The sequence below is a fragment of the Cervus canadensis genome, chromosome 9 (genome assembly GCF_019320065.1).
Source record: "Cervus canadensis isolate Bull #8, Minnesota chromosome 9, ASM1932006v1, whole genome shotgun sequence".
Taxonomy (NCBI): Eukaryota; Metazoa; Chordata; class Mammalia; order Artiodactyla; family Cervidae; genus Cervus; species Cervus canadensis.
In genome coordinates this window covers 69,362,988-69,390,846 of record NC_057394.1, presented here as the reverse complement: position 1 = coordinate 69,390,846, position 27,859 = coordinate 69,362,988, and the positions used below count along the sequence as shown (strand labels likewise).

At 46.5% G+C, this 27,859-nt stretch overlaps 2 protein-coding genes across 6 annotated transcripts in view; one reads left to right on the top strand and one right to left on the bottom strand.

Moving 5' to 3' along the window:
• DHRS12 (dehydrogenase/reductase 12) overlaps window positions 1–3,189 on the top strand; it is a 40,810-nt gene extending 37,621 nt beyond the window's left edge. For 3 of the 4 annotated variants that reach the window (XM_043478348.1, XM_043478346.1, XM_043478345.1), the window contains 2 exons: window positions 1,678–1,815; window positions 2,552–3,189. In XM_043478348.1, coding sequence (XP_043334283.1) covers window positions 1,678–1,815; window positions 2,552–2,661 — 248 coding nt within the window. In that variant the 3' untranslated portion in view covers window positions 2,662–3,189. The remainder of the gene's footprint in view (window positions 1–1,677; window positions 1,816–2,551) is intronic. The other variant, XM_043478344.1, reaches the window with a different exon arrangement.
• A 1,507-nt stretch (window positions 3,190–4,696) lies between these two features.
• WDFY2 (WD repeat and FYVE domain containing 2) overlaps window positions 4,697–27,859 on the bottom strand; it is a 180,203-nt gene continuing 157,040 nt past the window's right edge. The window contains exons 8-13 of one of the 2 annotated variants that reach the window (XR_006271327.1): window positions 20,838–20,943; window positions 16,339–16,440; window positions 15,322–15,452; window positions 13,167–13,275; window positions 7,295–11,814; window positions 4,697–7,243 (exon numbers count right to left, since the gene is read on the bottom strand). Coding sequence is in view for 1 of the 2 variants with exons in the window: in XM_043478343.1 (XP_043334278.1) it covers window positions 11,785–11,814; window positions 13,167–13,275; window positions 15,322–15,452; window positions 16,339–16,440; window positions 20,838–20,943 (478 nt within the window). In the remaining variant the exon portion in view is untranslated. Of the gene's footprint in view, window positions 11,815–13,166; window positions 13,276–15,321; window positions 15,453–16,338; window positions 16,441–20,837; window positions 20,944–27,859 lie in introns of both variants that reach the window. The other variant, XM_043478343.1, reaches the window with a different exon arrangement.

Genomic DNA, 27,859 nt, shown 5'->3' with positions numbered 1-27,859 from the left:
TAAATTAGGGAACACCTGCACGGGAAATCTGTTCAGCCCTGAACACCGCTGCGGATAAATGTCTATGGGAAGCAAACGGCGCTATCTCATTAAACTCAGGTATCGGGCCCTCAGACCTTACAGCCTTCTGGTCTTATTTTCGCTACGCCCACATCCCCATGAAGGGGGTGTGTCGTGCAAGTGTGTCGTGCTCCGTTGCATCCCACGGAGACCAGGCAGGAAGAGGTGTAGCAGGCCAGCCTGCCAGGTGTGGGGGGGGAGATGGTGGGGGTGGATCTGAGGACATCTGGCAGCCTCCTATTGTAAATGCAAAGGGGGGGTGTCCTCCGCTGAGCACCCCAGGAGGCACTCGGGCCAGGGCTGTCGAGAGAGGGCGGCTTCTTATTTCGTGTCACTTCCTGGTGGGAGACATGCCCAGCCCTGCCTGACCAGGTAGCTCCATCAGCCAGTGGAGAACCACCAGCCTCTCCTCCCCGCAGGACATCACCCTGACAGTCCTCACGTCAACCTGTGCGCTGGCCAAGTCTGCGCTCTGAGCTCACCACCTGAGTCCAGCATCTGGGTCAGGGTGCGGTCAGCTGTCTGTGGTCCACAGGTCACAGGGCGAAGACTGGGCTTCTCAGAGCAGCTGACTGGGCCTCCGGGTCCAGAGGGAGGGCTGGGGAAGGGCCCGAGCCCACAGACACTTGTCCTCCCCGAGTGGTATGATGTGTGTGTGCGCGCTAAGTTGATTCACTCTTCTCCAACTCCTTTTGACCCCATGGACTGTAGCCCGCCAGGCTCCTCTGTCCATGCGATTCTCCAGGCAAGAATGCTGGAGTGGGTAGTCATTCCTTCCTCCAGGGGGTCTTCCCGACCCAGGGATTGAACCCACGTCTCTTACGTCTCCTGCATTGGCAGGTGGGTTCTTTACCACTAGTGCCAGCTGGGAAGCCCAACGGAGGACTCAAATTCTTCTGTTTACTCATCAGAAGTATTCCCTAATTTTCCCACAATAAGCAAGTATTGTTTCTGTAAAGGGAAAAAGAAAAAAACGTTTATTTTTTAGTTTTTAGATGATCCTTTCTCTGAAATCCTCTGATCTCATTACATCTCTCAAATGTTGTTTTCTCTGCTTTCTTTGGCTTCATGAGAGAACAGTTGTGTTTCCCAGAGTGCTGACTGTAAAGACTGTGTGTTTCCCGAGGTCTGTGGGCAAATGGGTGTGTGTATTGGGGTGGGGGGCAGGTATAGCCTGCAGCCAGTGCTGGGGAGGACGAGGGAGAGGGAGGAAAGAGTCCCTTCCCTTGTTCCGACACGCCTCGCTGAAAAAGCAGAGAACACTCTCGCAGCCCGAAGGACACTCAGCCTGGATCCTGGGAGAGGTCAGAAGCCTTGAGAGAGAGAGAGATGGGTCCCCCAGGAAGGGTGGGGGGGAGTCTGATGCCCTTTTGGCCTCAGGTGTGACCCTCATTTCTTAGGATGGGAATCAGGGAGGTCCAGGGGATTTTGCTCCCGGGGGACAGGCCTGTCTGGGCCAACAGCCTGCAGGAACGCTGTTTTGAAGTGGAAAGAGGGCAGTTGGTGATCTCATTCCATCTCCGCGTGGTTATTTTGGTATTAAAACGGCCAGCTCAGTTGAGGCTGAGGGCGCTGTCCTCACGGCCCTGTCTGTGTGCCCGCCCCCCCCCTCCACAGGCGTGCGGCTGTCGATGCCCGGCTTCCACGCCAGGCTGGGGGCCAGGCTGCGCTCCGAGGCCCAGGGCGCGGACACGGTGCTGTGGCTGGCTCTCGCCCCCGCTGCCACCTCCCAGCCCAGCGGCTGCTTCTTCCAAGGTGACTTTCTCTCTAAACCACTGCCCAAGGGTCTCTGGAGGTGGACCCTCCTCTCTCCGTGAAGTCAGGTGGGGAGAGGCTGTCCCCCTTCCCGGTGATGTGCTGGTCTGCCGTGGGGGAACGGCTCCTTTGCCTGTTATCTGGGGAAGGGCCTCACCTCTGGCTCCGCACTCCCGGCTTTTTGCATCCACCTTCCTGAACGCGGTGGGTCCCGTGAGGGTGCAGTCAGTCCTGGGGTTGTGACCCCCGACCTCAATGTCTTGGGCATGGCTGGGAGATTGGAAGCTCCTTTGCAGGAGGCCAGGGCCTGGGAGTGAATCTATGCTTTTCTGTTGCTGGGGGGGCGGCTATCTGTTCAGCGTTTGCTCCCTACCTGGGCGGGATCCCAACAGGCAGGCCCAAGAGAGGGGGCAGGCTGAGCAAAGAGGGTGGAGGTTCTCGCCCACCTCGGAGGTGGCCACGCTTGCGTGAGCCGGGATGGAGCTCTGGGGACCCAAATACTCCACACTCCTCCCCGACCCCCACCAGCCAGCCCCTGGAGTCCTGCCGACACTGTCGGCGCCCAGCCTGCCGCCTGGCCTCCCTTCTGCAGCACCTCATTGTCCGTGCGGACCCTGAGCACAGGGCAGGCCGACCCCCTTCCCGTGTGGGCCCCCCGGGCAGGTGGCCGTGAAACAACTGGCCCGAGGCCCGGCCCTGCCGCTCACGACTTCGTTTTTCTCCCTCACGTCTATAGACCGGAAACCGGCGCCCACACACTTGCCTCTTGCGAGGACGTCATCCTCACCGGCCGAAGAGGAGAAACTCGTTGAGATCTTGGAAGAGCTGGCTCGGAGATTTAAATAGCCCAGGCTAGACCCAACACGGGGCCGGAATCACCTCGGAAAATGCGGCAAGGTGCGGACCAGTGGCCAGCGAGGAGACACCACTGCTCCTTCCCCGCCTAGACCAGCCCATCTTCCACGGCTGTTTCCTCTCCATCAGGAGTCACAGAAATTAGTCCTTTCTTCATATACAAAGCCTAGGACTGAAAGCTTGACTCACCATCGCCTCATGGGACTGCAGCTGGGTTAACTTACCCTCTGGGGGCCTCATTTTCCCTGTCAGCGGAGATTTGAGTGCTCCCTACCTCACGGGGTGGTTGTAACGATTCAGTGAGTTACCACTTGTAAGGCTCTTAGCAGAAAGCCCGGTGCGTCATTAAGACTTGATACACGTTAGATACTAACATCAGCATTTAACTGACAAGTGTGCTAAAATTCATGGAAGAAAAAAACCCCCTAAAGATAACCCCCTGTAGCAATGAGGAGCCCAGGAATGGAAACTTTTATTTTAAAATACATACGATTGTGGCTGAGAGCAAGTGAACCTTCATCTTCCGCAGTAGCTGCTTCTGTGTAAATCTCTCCTTGATTTGTGAATGTGGTTTTTTTTTAAAGATTCTGTGTCACTGTCAGTATGAGGGGAGCAGGGCCGAGAGGGGAAAGGAGGGGGTGCTACACTGCCCTGGCCTGGCCCTGGAGGCCTGGCTTACAGGTGCTAAGATTAGAAGCGGCTTCAACTATGCACTTGGCAACCTGGTGTTGCCGTTTGGTAAAACTTTAATTTTATTTATTAATTTTTTTGGTAAAACTTAAATTATTTGCATTTTATGTCTTAGTGAAACCAGGGAGAGCTCTAACACAATTGGTGGACAGATTTAGGAAAGCTCTGCATACACTCTGGAAGTTCAAGGGGAAATGAACGTAACTCGGCACCAACGAGGGAGGAGGACCCGGGGAGGGGCGGGCACAGCTCAGCCAGTCCCACGTTGCCGGGCCTCGGAGATGCCTGAGGTGCTCAGATCGGGCCCTTAGCCAGGGAGCTCCAAGAAAGGGGCTTTTTGGTGGGTCGGCCTGGAAGGGCGGTGAGCACCGGCTTCACCAGCCTGCATCGCTCCCTTCCTGAAGGACAGCAGGGGGCGCTGGAGTGCTGGGTGTGGGTGGGGCTGTGCTTTGACAGGCAGGCTGGAGGAGGGGGCAATTCAGCTGCCCCACCCACTGGCCCTTCCCAGGAGGCGCTAGTGGTAAAGAACCCATCTGCCAAGGCAGGAGATGTAAGAGAGGAGGGTTCCGTCCCTGGGTAGGGAAGATCCCCTGGAGGAGGGCATGGCAATCCTCTCCAGTATTCTTGCCTGGAGAATCCCATGGACAGAGGAGCCTGGTGGGCTACAGTCCATGGGGTCGCAGAGAGTCGGACACCACTGAAGTGACCTAGCACAGCACAAGCCATTGATTGCTTCCCACTTTTAATCCATAAATAGGCCTCATGCTTTTTTTTTTTTGGTCAGTGGGGGCAGGCTGTGCCACATGGCCTGTGGGATCTGTTCCCAGACCAGGGATCGAACCTGCACCCCCTGCATTGGAAGCTCAGTGTCTTAACCATTGGACCACCAGGGCAGTCCTGGGTCTCATGAGTTTTTATAGAGGCTTTTCCTGGCTGTATTTTTCCTGAGTCCTCTCTCACTTCATTTGCAAAGCTTATCAACCACACTTGAAGCAGCCATATGTGGGCTTCCCTCATTATTTAGATGGTAAAGAATCTGCCGGCAATGCAGGAGACCCGGGTTCAATCCCTGGGTTGGGAAGATCCCCTGGAGAAGGAAATGGCAACCCACTCCAGTATTCTTGCCTGGAGAATCCCATCGACAGAGGAGCCTGGTGGGCTACAGTCCAAGGAGTCGCAAAGAATTGGACACGACTGAGTGACTTCACTTTTTTTTCACTATGCGAAAGATAAAACAAAAAGGGCCACTCAGCCAGCCCTGGTGAACAGTGACGCAGGGCTGCTGGGGTGCACGTGGTTACAGGGCACAGCTCGACAGCAATAACACGACCACAGGAAGGTTTCCACAGAGATTTATTTTAAACTGTGGCGGTGGCTTGCATTGGGTCTTGACACAGGTCATGGCTACACACACATTTCGGTTAGAGGGAAGCACAGAGGGAAAGTGAGCAGAGTTCAGGAACATTCACAACATTCAGCAGACGTTTAACATTGTGGGAAATCCTGGCTCATTCCCACCTAGTCACATTCAGGAAGTCAATGTCAAGACTGCTTGGTCTGGTTGGTGGAATCTGGTGGTAGAGGGCGTGGTGATGCCAACGGGGTTCAGCTAGAACCACATTTGAGAAACTTCTTCCAGCTTTGGGCTTATGACATTCTCAGCCTGACCCCTTGGAGAATCTCATTTCATAAAGAAAGAAAAAAAAGACATTTTGTAAAGCAACATGCCGTGGCAGCCAGGTTCCGACTGGGCTGCAGGCTGATGGGCATGCAGGATGGAAGTGTCCTTGTCCCTGGTTATGGAGTCAGTGGGAGGCAGGCACGAATGTGGGGCTAGCACCTTCCCGGTTGTCCAGTTAGTAACAGTTTTTGTACTTTTCATATATTTTCTTCTGCAAAATGACAGTACATTGAAAAAAAAAAAGGCAGATGGCGTAAAACACAAATATGTAAGTGTACATCGGTTACCAGCGACACAAGTATTTTGGTCCATACTTCATATGCTACTAACATAAGGCAGCCATCCATTTAAATGAAGGGAAGAGTGTTTTTAAGAGAACGACTTCTTTCAAACCGTTTCCCATTTTTGTGTTACAGTTTACTCTCTCATGCTTCCCAGAGAACCAAGACGGGGGTGGGGGTAGGGGAGGAGAAAGGATCCTAAATATCAAGGTCGCATTCCAAATCTAACCTTTAAGCCAACCTGCAATTATTCCCTTTCTCTCACAAGAAAGTCAGATACACTTGGATCCACAGAAGTGAACATTCTGAGGTATTTGTTTTTAATGAGATGGTACCATGATTGACCTCTGCCTTCTCCAACTTTTTTCAAACCTCCTGGGCTCTAGTTGGGAAAATACAGGCAGCCGTTTACTTGATGTGACACCAGACAAAGGCAGTGGGACACACTCCCATTTACCTGAGTTAAGTCAGCCATGAGCAGGCAGGTCACTGGTAAAGGTCGGGTTAGTCCAATGAGTAACAACAGTCATAGAATCATAGCATCACAGATTGGAAGGGATCTTAAGCATGATCATCGAATTCAACTTTTACTCAAGGCTTTTAATCTCCCTTCCACATCTTTTCCACTATAAACAGACAAGGGTCTATGGACTTGCTGTTCAAAAATTCCCTGGCATAAGACATACAATGGAGGAATCCCCTTCCAGTGCTGGACAGATCTAATTTTACACCCTGCTTTCTTGTGTTAGGCCCAGACAGGCTTCTCCGTGGAAGGGATAAATTTGAAAGGCAAAATTACAAACTAAAAACCTAAGGGTTCGTGTGTATCTAGTTCTTGATGGTGAAGTTGAGTTCAAGTTTAAAAATGAACATGGATGTTCCTGAATTAAGTTACGGACATACGATACTCGGGCACTGGAGGAAAAAGGCCAGTGGGTGCAGTACAGGTAGCAGGAAGGACCGAGGCCCACCATGGGGTGGGAGGGCCCCGGGCTCTGTACAGCTGGGTCTACTGAGCCCTTTTACAGTCACTGAATTGAGGAAAATGTTCCCTTCCCTTGGCGAGTGCCCCTGCCATGAGCATTTATCACATTTACCACACTGTACTGAGATGACCCACTGCTGCAGGAGCGATGTAAGGCCAGAGGGAAATGAGGACAGCAGTGGTCTGCTTGCTCATGGAGAGATCACACGCGTGCACGGCCTTTGCTGTCCAGAATGGCCTCCTCCACAGGTCAAGGGCTGTCCTTTTTCAAAGGGGAGCAGCCGAACCTGCCCCCCCACCGCCCCCGCCCCAGGAAATAATGGGATTAGTATGTTGTAAGCTCATCTAGGGACTTCCCAGGTGGCACAGTAATAAAGAATCTGCCGGACAATGGAGGAGATATAAGAGACTTGGGGTTGATCCCTGGGTGAGGAAGAAGCCCTGCAGAAGGGAGTAGCAACTCACTCTGGTATTCTTGCCTGGAGAATCCCACGGACAGAGGAGGCTGGCGGGCTACAGTCCATGGGGTCACAAAGAGTGGGACATGACTTAGCGACTGAGCTCACAACAAGCTCGTCCAGAGCAAAACCGGGCAAGCAGTGGTCTCCAGCCCCACCTCATGGCCTCCAGTAGGTGGCTATGCCCCACAACAAAGTTCAAAAATTAGTTAGCCAGGGGTCCTTTTTAAGATAATTCCAGGTGTTTCCAAAGAAAAAGAAACTTTGATACTGGCCTCAGCTGCAGGAAGACTGGACTTGTCTGGCAAGCCTCTGGGTAAAGGTGCTTGGTGAGCTGTGGGCTGCCTCTCCCCCTGCGGCCATGAGCATCTTGTCTGATAGAGATGAGAGGACTGCAGCTGCGCACGCGCTGCTCCGGAGCTCCAAACCTTGGGTGGGACCCCGGCTCCAAACCTCGGGTGGGACCCCGGCGCCAAACCTTGGAGTGGGACCCCGGCGCCAAACCTCGGGTGGGACCCCGGCTCCAAACCTCGGGTGGGACCCCAGCGCCAGGCTGGTGCAGGTCTTGGGCCTTTGCTGGCACTGCTTCCACGGCCTGGAAACTCAGGCCCTTCCGCAGCTCATTCCAGCTCTTCATTCAACTCTCAGCTCTGGAGTCCTTTCTGCTGGGTTCCCCCCTCCCCTGTGGGTGCAAGAGTACCTGTGTAGCTCCTGGGATGGGACCCCACACCTCTGTCACCAGAGTCACCATATACCACAGAAACGAGCCACAGCAAGGACATGAAACCAGTCCATCCTAAAGGAAGTCAGTCCTGAATATTCATTGGAAGGACTGATGTTGAAGCTGAAGCTCTAATACTTTGGCCACCTGACGCAAAGAGCCAACTCATTGGAAAAGAGCCTGATGCTGGGAAAGATTGAGGGAGGAGAAGGGGGCGACAGAGGATGAGATGGTTGGATGGCATCACCGACTCGAAGGACATGAGTTTGAGCAAACTCCAGGAGTTGGTGATGGACAGGGAAGCCTGGCATGCTGCAGTCCATGGGGTCGCAAAGAGTTGGACGTGACTGAGCGACTGAATACCAACTCGTCTGTGTGGCCTCTGCCCAAACCACAGAATGGACCTCTTGACCCCAGGCCTGGTTCAAAGCCTGGTATGTGGTGGACACTCAGCAAAGGGCTGGACTATGAGAGTTAAGAGCCTCAACAGTCATCTAGATCCCTTGATGCTCAGGATGGACTTAATCTCTGTTTCCCCATTACGTTGATAGATAGCCACCCTCACATCCAGAAAAATGCAACTTAACTTTGTTCTAGAGGAGAGAGAAAATGCCAAAAAGCACTGGCAAAATGTTTTCTTTCATTTTAAAACAGAAATCTTAGTGGACAAGGTCACTTACAATTATACTACTATGAAAAAGCAAAACCAAAGGGATCTCATTTAATGGATATTTATGTCTGGTACCTTTGATGCACAGTTCAGACTAAATCCCTTGCTTGAAAGGTAAAATTCAGGTTTTAAAATCTGAGTAATTTCAAGCAAAAATAAATTAGGCTTTTGAAAAAATGAGTATCAGAAATAGGAAAAGGCGATATTTCACAGGAAGGGCAATGAGGAGACTCGCCCGGGGCCCACCTGCACACAGAGGGTTAGGTGCAGACTCAGTGCCCCTCTATTTCCACTTACACTGCGTGGCTGGAGAGGTCGGTGGGGCGGGCGCAGGAAGCTGGTTAGGCTGATGGAGGCCTGCAGTGATCACCTCGTTGCACGAACCCACCCACTCGGAGCCAGGGGAGGTATGAGATTTGCCTGTGATGAGAGGACCAGACCCAGTTCTGACAGCTCCCTGCCTTGAGCCTCAAAGTCATTCCTCCCACGCACGCCATTATGGGTTCACGTTCAAAAACAACTGTTCTTCCAAAATTCTTACAGATTCCCCTTGCCGATATCTCAACTATATCTCACTGCTTGGTGTGACTGTGCTTGGAACATTCTAGAGGTCTGAGGAGTCCCTTCCAGTTCTGTGATTTTACGATTCTTTGCATAACATTCAAACAATCCAGTAAGAAACACACTATGGTTGACTGATCTCATAAAAAAAAAAAAGACACATGACTCCAAGTACTTCATCTAAAACCACCTGTGCTGCTGTGGAGGCAACCCAGGCAGCTAAAGGGTCCAGGAACATCATTTCTCTGGAGAAACGGAGCGTGGGATTGGTTCTGTCCTACCAAATAAAAGGCACAGGCATGGTATGTGCGAGTGTGCCACTTCCCAGCATTGATCGTGTTAGGCTTGACTTGCCAGAGCTTCTGTATGTTGAAGCAATAGAGCAAAAAGAAAAATTATATATATATAAAGTGCAATTCCAGTGGGGTAAAACAAGAGCGATGAGAGTTAACCCAGACAGGAGACAAGCCAAGTGCTGGCGCCAGCTTTTGCTCCTAATGAATGAAGCCTCTATTCCATAAAATGCTTGGAAGGCACCCCAACACCAACACATATCGATGAGTTACACAAATGGTGGTGGGGATGTAATACTCAGGGATTCACAGTATTATAAACACACACAGTTGGCATGCTAAGTGCTTCTCACCAAACTAAAGCACCTACACAGATGAGGAGAAATAAAAGAGCAGCGCAATGGGTACCTTGACATGTCTGTGGTCACTGGTCGCGACTGTCACCACCAGGAGGTATGTCCGGGGGGTTCCACCTCTGAATGGCTCTGTGAGCTAGGGGTGCGGCCATGGTGGGAGGAGGCAGGGGGCCTGAAGTGCGGGGTCACAGACCAGAGCGATCATGGGCTCACATGTGACCCAGCGGGGACAATCAGCTTCCCCAGTGTGATCTGAGCTCATCTAGACCCAACTCAGAACCACATCAGGTCTGCTGGGCACCTGACCCACCGCCTCCCCGACACTGTGTTTGCCTCTCTGTATTCAGGCCATGCTCCAAAGGAAGGGAGAAGAGAGCCATTCATTTCTACTACTCATGTCTACCACGTCGTTCTTTATTACGGACAACTCTGTAAGTGGCTCCAGGTTCTAGTAGTAAACTACAAAACAGATATTTGAATATTTTAAATTGAATTCCCTTTTTAAAGCTCTCTCACAACCATGCAGAAGAGACCCAGGTTAGTTATAATGGCTTCACTGATGGTCAGCAAGGGTAGGGTGGAAGGGGCAGTTGAGTGGCAAGTGGTAACTGCTTCTGCACGTTGGTGTGTCTGTGTCCACAGCCTCAGAGTACGGTCACGTGGGCCGATCTGCCCTGATGTCCCAGGTCATGGCTGTCATGTACCACGGCTGCACGGGGCATGCCTACTGTCCTGTGCCCCAAAGCTGCAGCAGCAGAACCGTCTCGAGGAGGTCTGTCACCAGGAAGCACAGCTGGTCAGTGCTGGGGTGGCGGGGGGCAGGGGGTGGGTTATCCAAGTCTGGCTGGGAGTCATTCTCCCAGTTAGAAAAGTAATCAATGATCATGAGGGGAGAAACGACGACCACCCTCAATTGTCAAGTCAGCAGAGAACAAGACCCTGCAGAGGTAGGGCTCACATAGGGAAGGGCAAGTCATTGGCCTGTGACCTGCAAGGCTTTGTGTAACCGTGTGAACCCCAAGGACTCAGGGGTCCCCTGATACTCCTGACGGGTGAGGGATGAATGAGGTGGTCCCGGTAAAGTGCTGAGAAGGAGGCGGGCACAGAACACATGCCCGCTGCTCATTTAAATCCTCCTTTTACAGGTTGAAAGTAAGAATCTCAAATGGGGTCTCTACACACAAGAATATCTCAACTTATCAAGATGATTGATTCCCTTAAAATCAGGGTTCCTCAGGTTCATTTCCTAAAGCCTCCCCTCCCCCTCTTTTCTGTACATTCCCAACTGGAACACACAGCATGAGCTGTAGGACTGAGTACCTTTTATGTCTCAGATCACACGGTTGGAGTATTAAAGCGTGCAAAGTGTTCTGATAAAATACACGAAGATAAAAATCTTTAAATATCTGGTTTTGAAAGGGGAAGCAAATACAGACAGTGAGGAATAAAGCAGCATACAACCTCACAGCAATGAGCATGTTCAAGTTCAGAGGTGACATCACACAGAACCACAGATCTTAAAGACACTATTCTTGAAGGACACAGGGTTTTGTTGTTTCCTTTTGCTTGTTTTTAATATCAAGAGCGAAGGAGAGCTGTGTCAATAAAACTAAAACCCAAAAGGCTCAGAAAGCTCCCACTGAATTAGAAAGGATCCAGGCACTGAGAGTTGAAGGTCTGAGTTTGATAATCTACTTCCGTGGCTGGGAGTGGCTTTCTCACAGCAATTTTTTTTTTCTTTTTTTAATGTAGGAAAGAGAAAAACTGAGGCAGAAACATAAGGTCATTTCCACTCTTGTAAGATCTAGACATTACAAATGGATCATCCTTTGGGCAATTTAAGAAATCAGCTGGGAAAACCACAAGGATGGTTTTCCAGATCTCTCAACGGAGGGGGACTCCTACGAAAGCAGACACACTGCAAATAAATTGTGAATATGTTCACTCCGGGGAACAGTGGAAGAAGCTGAGTAGGGAGAAGATGCAGACCACAGGATACGTGCCCAAAGAAGAGGAACACGGAAACTACTTCACAGCGACCCCAAATACCCTGAACAGTTATATACTCCTTTCTCCAACACACAAAGAAACAGCTAAAACCAAGTGTTGACAAATATAAAACTTAAAACACCCCACGCTGAGTTTTCGGTATACTCAAAACAAGGGAGCAGAGCCAGACTGTATAAACCATTTGTTAAAAAAATATCCTCTTTTTATATTGTATGAACAAGTTGAAAGAGTTCCCTCACAAGAGCTCAGACCGCTCACCGCCACGTGTGCAGGTGACACGCAAGCTCAGCTCAGCTTTTCGGCTCCTCCCCCGCCACTCGCACATCTGCTTTACCGCTGCAGTCATGATTTGGGTTAGAACAACCGTTTCTTGAGTAAATTCTGTCTTTCTGGCGCCTGGAAGGGGCATCAAGACACGACTGGGGTCATATCCCACAACTGTGAAAAGAAAAAGATCTCTGATGAACACCTGGAGGAGGAAATGGCAACCCACTTCAGTGTTCTTGCCTGGAAAAGCCCACGCACAGAGGAGCCTGGTGGGCTACGGTCCATGGGGTAGTTGCAAAGAGTGGGACACGCCTGAGCAACTGAGCACTGATGAACTACCATTCAGCTGGGTTGAGGAGCCATATCACGTGTATAAGGAGTCACTGTAATTGAATTCAAGTGTATTTTTCAACTTAATAAGGAACTGAGTACTATATAAGCATCATGGATAAATCTACACAGTAGTAAACTTGTCCATCAAAAAGTTCAACATAACCCTCAAAAAAAGGACAAAGGCAGCTGGAAGTTTTAATCCAGCTGATGGAGAATAAAGGCAGATGAGATTCATTCAAGGAAGAAGGGAAGTAACACTATAAGGCAACAAATGGGTAGCCAGATGTGCCGAGTCCTTTCTGTATCTCATCTCATCCTCCAAACAGTTCTACGAGATGTCCCGATCTCAAAAATAAAGGAACCCAGGTGCCCAGAATTTACTTTAAAAAGCCACATAGGACTGGGGGCTTCCAAAGAGGGTTATTCTAACCACCTCATCCTGCGGCTGCCTCCACAAAGGAACCAGAAGGGGCCCAGCAAGCTGGGCTCAGTGAACCAGGCGAGCCTCTGCCACTGGGAGCCTCAGAGAATGACGTGGGCATGGCCTCTTTAGTCCTGGGCTTTGGCCCCGGCAGGGAATCCAAGTGGCCTAGCACAGTTCTTGGAGAGGCCCTGGAGGACTGTTTCTGGATTAACTGATCTCACTGGGAAAAGATCTTGTTTATTACTTGTTGGCTTATCCAATGCTCGGCTCAAAACCTACTATCCTCACGAAGCCAAGGCCAGTAGCACCATCTTCCGCCCCTGAACTCTCCCAGTAACTCTTGTCCGTTTTACTCTTTTGGCTGCTGAACATGTGACAGTTAATAATAATTAACTGTCTTCTTAAGAGTATGTCCCCAGGAGACTAGCGGTTCCTTTCAGGGGAGGGCCAGGTCTCATTCTGGCCTGTATAGCCAGTGACTGTACGCGGTGTGTACTAGGTTCTCAAAGATGCTCATTGCTCAGGGGAAGCTTTAAGAGAAAGTTTCTGAGCACACCTCACACAGTCTTGATGCTTCTGTACATTTACATAGGGCCAAAGATGGAAATGGACCGACTCAATGGTCGTGAGTTTGAGCAAGTCCTGGGAGATGGTGAAGGACAGGGAAGCCTGGTGTGCTGCAGCCCACTGGGTCCCAAAGAGTTGGACGCAACTGAGCGACTAAACAACAAAGACGGAAAGCTTCGAAAATATGATGGCGTCCTACCTTAATAACCTTGTCAGTTCCCGAAGTCAGTAACCATCCTCTGGTCGCATCAAAGTGCACGTGCACGATGTTATGTTTACTGTCGTGGAAGGTCGCGGTGGGCGCGCGTCTGGAGGGAGCAAAGGAAGTTTCCAGGAGTGAAAGGCAGAGTATATAAATGAAGATCTAGAGTGACTTTAAGCTCTAATTTTTAGCCAAATGGCTCAAATGACCTTGCTGTTAAGAGATGCTCCTCAGAGCTACTTTTATTTCCTGGGGATGAAAAGAGTGAAAGGATTCTTAGACTGTCCAAAATGGTCAAGAGATGATGAAGCTTCTTTAGAAAGTTTTTGGAGAAGTTTGTTACTCTGATTGAGTCTGTGAGATTCTCTACCTGTGCTGTTAACAAATCTTTAAAATAAAATAACCCATCATGCTTTTGCTAAGTTTGATCTCAGAAGGACTTGCTGATAAAAGTCTACTTTGGTCTATTTAATTTTAAAAAAGGCACACTTGTCAAAATGCCTAAGACACTATTACTTTCATCTAAGGGCTATTTACTCTTTCTCTTCTTTACCCTGGTATAAATGTAGACTTGGGTTATTCTGTGGCATTCTAATGCTTTAACAAGTAAAACAATATATAAACAAACACTGTTACTTGCTTTTTATTTTTTCAAGCTGTGCATTTTTTTTAGTAAGAAGGCTGGTAACTGCCGAGATGCTCTAGAGGCAATACAAAATGCAGCCACGGGGAAGAGGCAGAAGAACCAGTGATGTGGGACAGAGACATAGGGGATTAGGCTGCAGTTTTCTAATCATGTTTCAAGTTCCCACTCCTCAGCAGTGGGTTCTCTGAAGACAGCTGTTAATTGCTCAATCTGGAGAACAGATCTTCAGTATCCTAAAAATGATGATTGCTTTAAAATATTTAGAATTAAGGAATTAGGTTTAATCTGTAGTCACTTAGACCCTCTGGATCTGTGTCTTTAATGAAGAATTCAATGGGAATATGCCTAAAGTCTCTTGCAGCTCCCTAATTTAATGAGAAGCACTCTTTTATTAATTTCATCACATATGATGAGCAGAAAATAATCAATGAACATAAATGCTTACTTATGCAAGGGCATCTTAATTTATACTTGCTGTGACTAAATAAGAATTAAAAAAACACATACATTAACATGAGGGTTATCTGCAAGAGAATGCTTTATTAACTTGCCAAGAATTTCCTCTAAATGCTGACCTCCTCAAGTGCATCTGAAATACGTTTCTATTTATATGCAGCTTTTAGGACATCCATCTAGTACTTAAAATGATTTTACAATATTATATGGGGGGGGTGCAGTGAGAATTGGGTAGACAAGTCCCCTATGAGATTCTAATTCACTAAAAGGGACACTTGGTGAAGAACACTGTTTACATGGAGGGCAGTTTGCAACAGCTAACATTAAAAAGATAACATGGGGTCTTTCCTGGCAATCCAGTGGTTAAAACTCTGAGCATCCAATGGAAGGGGCGAGGGGTCGATACCTGGTTGGGAAACTAATAACCCACATGCTGTGCAGCATGGCCAAGAGAATTTAAAAATTTTTAAAGAAAGAAAAGAGAAAGACAACATGGATCTTCACTCCCTACCGCCGCCGCCACCCCCCGCCCCGCCAAAAAAAAGCACTGTAATCTCAGGTCCTGGGTTATTGGGCAAGACCAACCAGCAAGATTCTGCAGCTGGGCATTGGTGGTACAAAACTCTTTGAAGAAGAGACTTGGCTCTTTCTGGAAAATAAAACCTCTGGAGCCCATGGGCTTATTCGCTCCTGCAAAGATACCAGCTCGGGCTAAAAGTGAAGCTCGAAGCTCGGGCTCCTGTACTCCTGGGCAATTCTCCAGTAAATGAGCAGGCAGAGGATTTGCTCCAAGAACATCTATTTTCAATGCACAAACCCCTGGGACTGACAACAGCACAGAGATGATTTCTCAGCGCTGCACTCTCTCCTCTTGCCTCACCAGGGGACACCACCTCCTGGTGGAAAGGAGGGCTTTGCCCACCTGCCACGGTCCGTTTTGGAAACCACCAGGAACCAGGGTGCCATTATTCGTGGCTGCGGGGCTAGGCGCAGCGCTCGGATCGCACTCGCCCCTTAACCTTGAAAATTCTGCAGACTGCTAGGACTTACTCCTCATCTGTGATGGCCTCATGGCAGCTGTCGCACACCCTCACTTCAAACTCGAAGCCCATCAGCGGGATCGGGGAGCGCTTGGAGCTGCACTTGCCGCAGACCGCCTTCCCGCACTTGCGGCAGTGGTGCTGGAGGGAGGAGGAAACATGCTCACTGCGCCTGCGTGCCTCCGCCGCGCCTGGTACGCCCACGCGTGACCCACAGCCTCCAGGTGCGGACGGCCAACGGGAGGCCCCCAGCGCACTGGAAGCACGTGCCAGGTGTCTTCTTTTTGGATTCTGTTTACTCAGAATGAGGACTGTTTAGGAAGTAAATCTGATTGTGCCACGGCCCCGAGCGCCCCTTTCCCCAGTCTTGGTCCTTTCCAGTTATCATCAATGTGAACCAGAGGACCCATCCTGCAGTCGGGTTATCTTAAGGGTGTCGGGTGGACGGAGGGTTTACGGAGGAAGTGCCACCTCCAGAGATCACCTGTTCGGTGAAGAACTGGGATGAAATCAGGCTCAATTCACTGTCTACATGTTAGCGGTGCTCAAGCTGGGTGACTGGCATTTGATTTCCCCGGCAGGGGATGGGGGTGGGGGGTGGGGGGCAGACCAAACTCAACCAGAGAATCAGGCTGAAAATGCTGTCTTATAAGTAGATCTAAATAACTAAAACTAAGATGGAAGGAACAAAAGTGAAATTAAAGAGAAATAAGTATCACTTACATAATTTCATGGTTTGGTACCATTTGAGCTAAGCTCGGCCTCTCTAATTTTAAGGTATGTTTCACTAGATGCCACTAGAATTCTAAAATCATATCTCTTAACTACTGGGAACAAGTCACTACAGAAGCTAAATCCAGTAGGAATGAGCTTCAGTAGAGAAAGGGAATAAATTTTGCACAAAGCAACTCCAAGAGAATAACTTACCCCCATCACAGCTCCCACCCAGGGATGCTATTTCTCCAAGATCACAAGGTAAAGTTATTTCTATGTGATAACATTTTGATGAAGCAAGCATATTACCCACCTGTCTCAGGCCAATTTTCTTACTGTCCCACATTTGCTTGAAGTTCCAGAAAAAAGGCTGATCGCACTTTTGGCAGGAATCACTGTCCAACCATTCAGGGGTCTTGCCAAATAAAGCACACAACAGGCTACAGTGAGAAGCAGTGAGGATCATGGAAGCAGCCACACCGCTGAAACTTACACGGTCAAGATGTGTCTCTAAGAAACATGTGATTTCTCAATCATTTAAAAACTATTTACTGAATGCCTCGTGATGCGTCAGGTCCTGGGGATGCAGTGGGGAAGAAAAAGAATTTAACACCATGGAGCTTATAATATGAGGGAAGATGAAACATGACAATCATATTAGCAGCAGTTATTATTTGAAACAGTAGGTCAAAGCCAGAGAAAGAGAAGCACAGAGAGCTATGAGAACAGGATGATCCAGGGTGGGGCTCAGGATTTATCTCTGACAAATGATGACAAGTTGAGATCTGGGGATGGATGACAGGAGACCAGGCATACGGGGCTGAGAGCGGGGCAGGATGGCTGGAGCGCAGGGTGGGGGTGGGGAGAGCAGGGCTGGAGGTGGGAGAGGGTGTAAAGGGCTGAGGCTGGAGGGGTTGGATGTAGGGGCCACACCACAGACAGCTATGTTGGTTTAGGACTTTATCTCATAGTCTCTGATCATATGCAATTATCTCATACTCTCTGATCATATACAATTATATTCTCTCTGACTGTGTACAATTATATACATCTGCTTATTACACTGGCATGCAGCTACATGTGCTGGGGGACAGGACCTGACCACAGCAGGTATTCAGAGAAGCACTAGTCCGCTGTCATGTCAGAGTCAGCAGGGTTAGTCTATTTCCCTACCTTTATTTTTTATTTTAAAAAGAATCCTTATATTCTTTTGTAAAAATTTACTTTATTTATTTTTGGGTGCACTGGGTCTTCATTGCTTTGCACAGGCATTCTCTAGTTGCAGCGAGCAGGGGCCACTCTCTTGTTGCTGGGCATGGACTCTAGGGCTTCAGTAGTTGTGACTCACCAGCCCTAGAGCGCAGACTCAATAGTTGAGGCGCACAGGCTTAGCTGCCCCATGGCATGTGGAATCTTCCAGGACCAGGAATTGAACCTGGGGAAGTTCTCCCCTAGTTTTAAGCGGAAACAAACCTAAAGCTGTATATTTTCTCAGGAGAGAAAAAAAAGAAAGTAAAAAGATGACACTTTAAGGAAGTTTATTTATTTTATTAAAACTGAGGAAAAGAGACTTCCCTGGTGGTCCAGTAGTTAAGACACTGAGCTTCCAATACAGGGGGCTTGAGTCATATCCCTGATCAGGGAAGTAGGATCCCACACGCTGTACGGCACGACCGAAAAAATAAAAAATGCAGAGTGCAATGACAAGGGTACAGAAAGAATGATAATGCATTAAAAAAAAACCCAAAAACTGAGGGAAAGAAGTAAGTCTCAATTGGCCTGGTAATTTTCATGCTCTAATTCATGTAAAGACAGATCAATAAAATAATACAAAGTTTCTTAGCTGAAGACAACAGTTTACCCCTAAAAGACTTATCTATGTTGTGATTTTTTGGAACAGTTATGATGTAGGAAAATAAGGAAGATTTACAACACACACACACCCATGTTTTACAAGGAAGCATGCAGGTTTAGGATGTGTATAAAACACGTTAGTGGGTGTCTAAGAGGAGGGAACTGAGAGTAGGGCTCTGAAAAGGGGGGGAAATCAGCATGTGTAGTACGATTCTCTTTTTTGTCAAAAAAAGAAAAATCTAACATGTGTATCTGCAGAGAAAAATGTAAGAAGGGATGTTTGCCAGTATGTGAAGGGTGATACTTCTGGGTGGTGATATCATGGATGAGCTTCCCTGGTGGCCGAGCTGTAAAGAATCCGCTAGATTCTTCAGTCCCTGGGTTGGGAAGGTCCCCTGGGGAAGGAAATGGCAACCCACTCCAGTATTCTTGCCCGGGAAATCCCATGGACAGAGAAGCCTGGGTGGGTTATAGTCCATGGGGTTGCAATAGCTGGGATATGACTTAGCGACTCAGCAACAACCCTGAGTAACTGACATTCTCTTTGTTAACGAGCACTGTAATTTTCCTACAAAGAACGTGTATTATGTATACTTAAAAAAATAATAAAATTGTGAAAAATCCGATTTCGTTAAATGTATAAACACACATTTAACCTACATCAAGATGTCAAACAGATCTGTGTTCAGCCACTCAGGGCCTTCCCCCACCTGCCCGCCCTCTGGCTGCCACCCCATCCGCTCCGCACGCATTGCTCTGCACGCCACCACTCCCGCTCGCTTGGTCTTTGCTCCTGGTGTTTCTTGTCTCTGTCAGAGTGCGCTCACTCTCTCCTGCCACAAACCCTTCACTGGAAGGCGAGCTGATGGTGACAAGCCCCAGTTCTGATGCTCTAACTCCTATCAACTGTGGTTGATTTATTTCTACCATTCAATCGTATTCTGAAGCTTTCCCCTCCATGTCTTTTCTTCCAGAAAGGCTCCCACCCCTTCAGGGCAGTGACAGTTTCATTACGTTCCTGAGCTGAGCGCCGCATGGCACCTATCACAATCGGAAAGCAGCCCTGGATACACCTGGGAGGCTGCACGTTTATCATATATGACACTGCGAAAAATAGGTGCAACCGTCGCCACCGCTCAGTTAGAGCTTTCAATCACTTGAGAAGATTTACAATAGTCAACAAGTACCAAGTGCCCGTATATCTGCATGTCAAAAGGCATCACTGTAGCAAGCTGGCTCCAAGGACTGCCCACCGACCGGCCGCCTGGCTTCCTTCTCTGGAGAGTGCACTGGTAGCCTCCGTGGACTGCTGTCTGTCGAGGGCGGAGGCTGTGTGCACACAGGGAGACGAGCCCAGCGGCTCCCCTGCCCGGGTCTGGGCGGTCAGTCAGGCCTGGGAAGAAGCCTGGATACACCGGGCGTGACTGTTCCCCACCCAAAGCAGGCTGCCATGCACCTGGCTGGCACACACTGTCTGTATGCCAATGGGGCCAAACTGTATTTTCAAAAGCAATATTCTACAATTCCCCACTTCCTGACTGAAAGGATCATTTTAATTAGTTACTAATAGAACTCCTGTGGATTTACGGTTTGAGCAAATCAAGCTTTAATCTTCTTAAGCATTTAATTACTGGCATTTGAAAGGCACGGCAATGTGGGTAACGGCAACGACTCTCTTGAAATGAGATTGGGGTGAGGCTGTGGAAAGAAGTTGGGAAATGGCTTTGGTCTAATTTTTATTTTTTGTCTAATTTTTAAAGTGTTGCTCTTCCAATTCTTGTATCCTGTGATTTGTATTCTAATGTGAGGACACATTAGAATACAAATGGTCAAAGGGAAAATTTACCCAGCATTATTCTAGGGAAATGAGAAAATGGTTAACTTCAAAGTACTTGTCAAAGGGGATGTTCAGTAAACAAACCAGATGTTATGATGCTGAACGATGAAAAAGCAAATACATTGAAAAAAGAATGTTATGGTGAAATTGGCAAAATTTATGTTCTGTAGATTTTATCTCAATAAGAAATTGTGTAAATAGTAAATGAAAAAAAAGAAAAAAGAATGTCATGACAAAACTTAAATAAATGCTTAAAATGACACTGTATATATCTGGAGAATTGTTTAGAATGTGACTCATAAACACAAAAAAATTATTTCTAATATTTCTATTAATACCAAACTAGGATTCTTCATCAAATACCACTTCTCACACACCAGCCGCCATTTCCCCCAATAACATTAAAGGACCAAGTGGTCCGCTTTCATAGCTCACTTTATACCAAAGGGCTGTAAATACCTGAGAATAAATGTTTCTTCTCCTCTGAACTTGTGCTGTAAATGGTGCAGCAGATCTGAAGTCTAAACAGCTTAGTCTCAGTCTCCTGACACGTCTCCACTGCATGAATATTACGTGCCACTTTGTGAGCGGCTTATAAAAGGAAGCTCCTTTCATACTAGAATTGTATTTTATTCTACTATTATTGTTTTTCTGATTTTCTGACACAACATGTCTTATTTTCCTGGTTTTCTCAAAGAAAAAAGTGGGCCTCCCTGGTGGTTTAGTGGTAAAGAATCTGCCTGCCCATGCAGGAGACAGGGGTTCGATCCCTGGTCCAGGAACATTCCACATGCGGCCGAGCCACTAAGCCCCTGTGTGCACAACCACTGAGCCTGTGCTCTCGAGCCCAAGTGCCGCAGCCTCGGAAGCCTGAGTGCCCTAAAGCACGCGCTCCGCAACGAGAGAAGCCACTGCAATGAGAAGCCCGCACACCACAACTAGAGAGTAGCCCCAGCTAGCCGCAACTACAGAAAAGCTTACACAGCAACGAAGACCCAGCACAACCGAAAAAAAAAGAAAGTGAGCAGGAGGGGAGGCTGAGGCGTTTCTCAGCAGAGTCCGAGGTGCAGAGCCCAGCCCAGTGGCCACGGAGGGGTGGCTCGAGCCATCTGTGAACCTACCTCCTGCCGCTCCACGTCCATGTTCCAGACCACGATCCCGCCATCACCGCCACAGGAGATGAGCTGCCGCGTGTGCTGTGCGTAGGACAGGGCCTGGACCTTGTCACTGCCGAAGAAGCAAGAGTCAGCGACGGGTCCCGAGGGCAGGGAGAGCCCCGAGGGCAGGAAGCCTGGCGGTCACTCACGTGCAGGCTCGCCCCCGAGTGCCCCCAAGAGCAGACCTTGGAGACTGGAGTGGAGGGTCCACACGCTAACGTCGGGAGAGTACTAGAGACCTTCAACATTTAAAATAAGTCAAGATGCTCGTTTAATAATTAGCGATGTTGAACATCTTTTCATGTGCCTGTTGGCCATCTGCAGGTCTTCTCTGGAGAAATGCCTACTTAGGTCTTCTGCCATTTTTTTGGATAGGGTTGTTTGTTTTCTGATGTTGCGTTGTCTGAGGCGTTTGTGTATTTGGGAAATGAAGCCTCTGTTGATTGCATCTTTTGCAAATATTTTCTCCCGTTCCATAGGCTGTCCTTCCGTTTTGCTGATGGCTTCCTTTACTGTGCAAAAGCTTGTAAATTTGATTAGGTCCATCTGCTTATTTTTGCTTTCATTTCTTTTGCCTTGGGACACTAACTGAGAAAATACTGCTATGATTTATGTCCAAAGGGGCACGTGGAGAAGGGATAAATTGTGATTATGGGATTAGCAGATACACACCACTACATATAAAATAAACAACAAGGATTTACTGTATAGCACATGGAATATATATATATATATATATATATATATATATATATATATATGTTCTTCCCTAGTGGTTCAGTGGTAAAGAACCTGCTGGCCAACGAAGGAGATGCCGCTTTGATCCCTGGGTTGGGAAGATCCCTTGGAGAAGGAAATGGCAACCTGCTCCAGTATTCTTGCCAGGGAAATCTTGTGGACAGAGGAGCCTTGTGGGCTAACGTCCATGTGGTTGCAAAAGGGTAGAACACAACTTATCAACTAAACAATAACAACAACAAACATATGTATATGTATAACTGGATCACTTTGCTGTATATCTAAAACTAACTCAACATGGGAAATCAACCATAGGTCAAATTTTTAAAATGCTCATGTGAGATGCTAAGGCCCCAAGAAGAGGCGGTCTCTGTCAGTTACCAACACTTCAGGAAAAAAGCGGTTGAACTGCTTAAAATCTTACTGGTTCCTTAACTGATCACTTAAGTAAAGCCTGTGCCACCTGTCCATGTTACAGTTGTAAGGTCATGGGGCACCTGGAGCCAGGTAACCTGTGCTGCCCGAGGCGCGAGGCGCCAGCTCGGCTCCCAGGGCGAACCCACAGCAGCAACAGGCCTGAGCTCACTGAGCGCCTCTCTCTAGTTCTCACGCCCTCTTTCCTCAGTCTGTGTCTTCTTTTTCTTTCTGGTTGGGACACGGCTGACGAGTTATTCCCTCCTGGTGGGGAATCCAGTTTAAGGGTCTGACAATGTGGTGACCGACAAAAGATGGCAGAGATCTGCTCCAGCTTGTGAGAGAAAGAACGGGGAGTCTGGTTTCTTGGCGGGTTTTGTTTGAATATTCTTGTTTTGAGCTCAGATTAATGGAGAGTTCTGTGCTCACTGGGAAGGAGAGTGATTCTGTGAGATCTGGATTGGTGATTGTGTGTGTGTGTCTTTGTGTTTACTTCTGACTTGTGGCTCCAGTTGTAGGACTGAAGCTGTTACGCTCTGCGTGTCTGTGTCTGAAATTCAGGGGGTCTTTACCTCTTGTGTATGGAACGCTTTCCTATTTTTAAAGGTGTCAATACATTAGATTATGGTATGTGTTAAATTATAAGCACTTGCTTATAAAGATAAGCAAATGTTTATATAAACTGAATATTCCTGAACTTCACAGAAAATAAGGAAATTAACCCCTAATGCTTTAATTTACTAGGCTTAAAAATAAAAATTATTTTACAGAAAATACTATCTAACTCAGTGGTATTTTAAGACTCCCAAGTTCACAAAACTAAGGTTAACTCTTTGGCAAATAAGAGTTATGCAATGAGTTTCAAAACACAGCCATGTCTATTTCTGGATTTATTAATGTTAAATATAATGCAAATGTACATTTTGTTTTACTCAGGTTGATTTCTTCTAAAGTTACATAAGATAAAAGGTCAAATAAGCTAATATTATGCCTATATAATATTTAAGATTATGAAAAATAAGTGGGTTCAATTAAATAATGTTTCTGATAAACTTTAGATAATAATTATGTTTTGTAGCATACCAACTTAAAGATAATTCCCAAGATCTCTGGGTAACTTACAATGGAATCATAGTAAGTTGAACTAATTAATAGTCACTAGACACCTACACTGTGAAAGATGAAATTCCAATACTTTGGCCACCTCATGCGAAGAGTTGACTCATTGGAAAAAACCCTGATGCTGGGAGGGATTGGGGGCAGGAGGAGAAGGGGACACAGAGGATGAGATGGCTGGATGGCATCACCGACTCGATGGACATGAGTTTGAGTAAACTCCGGGAGTTGGTGATGGATAGGGAGGCCTGGTGTGCTGCGATTCATGGGGTCGCAAAGAGTCGGACACGACTGAGCGACTGAACTAAACTGAGACACCTACACTAGATAATTTCTTTCTTTTTTAAAAAAATTAATCTATTTATTTTTGGCTGCATCAGGTCATAGGGCATTCAGAGTCTTTCCTTGGAGCATTCAGGCTTCTCCGGTTATGGCTTGAGGGCTCATTAGACCTTTGGCATGTGGGATCTTAGTTCCCCCACTAGGGATTGAACTTGCGTCCACTGCTTTAGAAGGTGGACTCTTAACCACTGAACCACCAGGGAAGTCTTGATCATTTCTAAATAAGTTACTGAAATTTCGACTGTAAAGCATAATATTTAAGATTATATATGTTTGCTTATTTTTATGTGCTATAAAGAAACTAACTTAGGCATGTGTGTGCTCAGCCACGCCCAACTCTTTTTGACCCCATGGACTGAAGCCCTGCCAGGATCCTCTGTCCATGGAATTTTCCAGGCAAGAATAGTGAAGCAGGTTGCCATTTCCTACTTCCTAACCCAGGGATCAAACCCCCATCTCCTGCATCTTTTGCATTGGCAGGGGGATTCTTTACCACTGCACCACCTGGGAAGCCCAACATAACTTAGATGAGTCATGTCAAATGAACATATTCCTTTCTTTTACCACTTTGGTGGTTTAGTCGCTAAGTCACGTCCAACTCTTGCGACCCCGTGGATTGTAGCCTGCCAGGCTCCTCTACCCATGGGATTCTCCAGGCAAGAATACTGGAGTGGGTTGCCATTCTCTTCTCCAGGGGATCTTCCCGACCCAGGAAATGAACCCGGGTCTCCTGCATTGCAGGCAGATACTTTACCAACTGAGCTATGAGGGATGTAAAAGTGATTGCAGTAGAAGCTGACGTCACATGTTTCATGAGCTGTGCTAAGATGCTCCCTATGATGGAAAGTTCTCAATTATCCATATCCTCTGTCCTCCCAGTTTTCTCTACAAAATAAGTTAGTTACTTTGGTTAATTACTAGAATTAAAATGGGTGGCTGAGACAGTGCCAGGTGCAATGATGAGAAGGAAATACAACTGTGTCTGTGTTTTTGTTTTGGGGAGGGAAAAAAAATGAGAGTAGTTTTAAAGCAGTGGTTCTCAAACTTTTTAGTCTCAGGACCCCTTTACATTCTCAAGTCTTATTTGAGGACACCAAAGAGCTTTAGTTTAAGTGAGTGGTAATTATCAATATAACTGGCCTGATGGTAACTATCAATATAACTGACCACCTAAATGCAAAGAGCCAACTCATTGGAAAAGACCCTTAGGCTGGGAAAGATTGAAGGCAGAAGGAGAAGAGGGCGACAGAGAATAAGATGGGTGGATGGCATCACTGATTCAGTGGATATGACCTTGGGCAAACTCTGGGAGATGGTGAGGGACAGGGAAGCATGGCATGCTGCGGTCTGTGGAGTCTCAAAGAGTTGGACACGACTTGGCAACTGAACGACAACTATCAATATACATGAAATCAATCTGAGAAATTTTAAAACTATTGATCCATCTGAAAACAGCAATGATGAATCCATTCCCTTTTAACCAAATAATATATATTTGGGGGAAAATGTATTTTCCAAAACAAAATATTCTGAAGGCAAAATGGCACTGTTTAATATCTGTGCAAGTCTTTCTAATGTCTGGCTTAGCAGGAGAGAGCCAGACACTCACCTCTTTCTGTGGGCATTATGATGTCACTCATGTAGCCTCCGGAAAACTCCATTTTATACTTTTGAGAGAGCTTGAATGAAAAAGGCAATTTTAAAGTAAAATATAAATTTGTTCCAGAGTATCAAAGAGGAAAATAAAGGACAAAACATGGAAAGTGAATTTTGCTTACTATGGTTTATAATACTCGAGAGTCTTAAAAAAAAAGCTGCAAAATACATTAAAATCTTGGTATAGTTCCCTTGGTTTTGATCGCTTGCTTCCTTAGTTTGCTGATTAATGCCTTGGACTACAATGCAAAAGGATATTCCTTACCTTCTATGGAATCTGCCTAGCTAGCAGAGATTTTGTCTCACCAAAATCCTTTTCAGAGCTTTATGCTGATTTGAAAAGTTCTTGATTATTTAAGGACTGAAAAGAAGAACAAGGGCCCTCATTTGTAAAAAGAGCTAAAATTCTTTAAGACGGTGTTGTTTTCTGTATTTATTTCCCAAGTCTTCTTACCCTGATTATATAGATAGCCAACTATTGTTTTTTTAGGCACCTGTGCTCCTATCTTAAGTATCTAAAGATAAGTATCCTCTGACAATAATTTTGGTTTTGCCTTCCCAGCTTGAGCCCTATATTTGGGGGGAAAATTGTTTAGGATATTTTTTACACCTAAAACTATATTTGAGATTTCCTAGAGGGGTTCTGGAAAATCACAGAGATCTGTTTCCTTTGCCCCATAAAAATAGAGATAGTATTAAAAAAAAAAATCACATTTGTTTACTGTGTTACTATTTTAAGAGTTGCAAAAGTTGTCAGATCAGAGAAGATGCTTAGTCTTCCCTAGGTTAAGTCAGTATAGCTAAAAGATTATTAATATATTCCTGAGATTGTATATTACATACCAAGACCCTAGAGTTTTATCAGTGCTTTCACTGTCCACAATATGCTTTTACCTTCAGGGGAAACACTGATCAATTGCTCAGGAAATAGTTATGTAAGGAATATCAATAGAGAATCTCACTCTTCTCAATTCTGATATTATTTATCACAGTATAAAATTACCCATTAAGTTTCTGTAATCTACAGGTAAATTTGTATTATTCTGATGTTTGCCTGAAGGCTTTGTCACAAGCTACAGGCCAGAAGGGACAAGCTCAGAGTTTCGTGGAAAAGGATTCTGTACACCAGGTACTTTTAAATACTGGCATTTTAAAGACCCTTAGGCAAAGAGTACTAGACTGACATAACTTAGTCTGTAAACTGGGTTAGTGGACTGAGTCAGGATTTCCTTGGATTTCAGGACTCTTTTTAGTCTGGATGTAGGTGGATTTACAAATGCAGACTGCTAAACCAACACCCAGCAGAACAAGAATTAACAACACAGGACCGAATGAACTGAAGAGGGAAATTTTACTTCATTACTTGTCTAGAATACTGTTGCTGTTGTTTTAACATTCTACTTTTTGGGTCTATGAGGATGCCTTTTCTCTTACTTTTTAGGCTGTCTCTAACCTACAATTTAGTAAAGTCTGCTTTGGCAAGCTAAATCTAAACACTTAAGAATAATATCCAATTCTCAGAAACTGCCTAGAATTCAGAAACTGTTACTGAGTCACCTTGATTTTCATGGCAATATAGTTATTTCACAGGTTTAATCAGAATCTATCCACAGGATATCATTGGGCAACCAAGCCCTTACCTACCATGTCATAGGAGAGAATGGTGTGCACTGAATCAGTTATGAGCAGCCTCTTCAGAAACTAAGGGGGCCAATTCCTTGGGAAGTGGTCCCCCTTCCCGAAAGGGAAACCGGTCCTGTACCTGGCTTGCAGGGTCCTGGCATTACAGGTGTTAAGAAAGCTTCCAGGACAGGAAACTATCAAATGTAGAAAATCTCAAAGAATTCAATCAAAGTTATAAGTATTACAGGTGAAAACTGGTGATTTTCTTGGGCTTGTTTTCCTAGCCGTGGAAAAGCAGATGACAGAGGCTCTGAAAAGTCCAACCCAAGATTCCTTATAAAAACTTTTGTAAATTTCATGGGCTTAATAGTTGCTTAATACCATACAGCTCCATATTTGCAAAGCCAACTAAGATGGCCTATAGGTTAATTAATACTCTTACTACACCAATGTAAATGATGAGGTCAAACTTTGTGAGGCCAGCTGTTTTTCTGTGACCAGGAATAATCTTACTATTATGATTATAGGAGAGAAGAGGGGAGGCTCTCTCAGATCAAAAACTTGGAAATGGTTAAAAAGAGATTACTGGGTATCTTTTTCAATGGAATATCAGGTGTAATCTGACACACCCTTCTGTGTTTTCTGCCTCTGTGGGAGTCAGTTATTATCTTCAATTGTACTATTTTATAACTCTGTAAACTGTAGGAAACTGATAGTATTGCAAATGAATCTTATCCAGTGAAGATGTAATGAATCCCCATGCCTGGCTCCTCCCATGGAAGAAGTCAGTTGTGAAAATACAAATGCATTTCAGCACTCTCCATTGCCTCTGAATGTTTCTACTCTTTGAATTCCCCTTTGAGCTGGTTGTAACATCTTACTAGTTCCTTTATGAATTAATGACTAATATAAAATCTTTCACAAAAAAACGTCAATTTTCTATCTCTCCTGGTTGTGATTAATGCTTCATACATTTCAGGGTATGGACTGATGCCATTGTGACATTTAGGGGCAAGAAGGAAAATCCATCTAGTTGAACAGACTCATAACCACCCAGTGATCCGAACTACAATTCATTTGTTAAGGCATCTTGATAC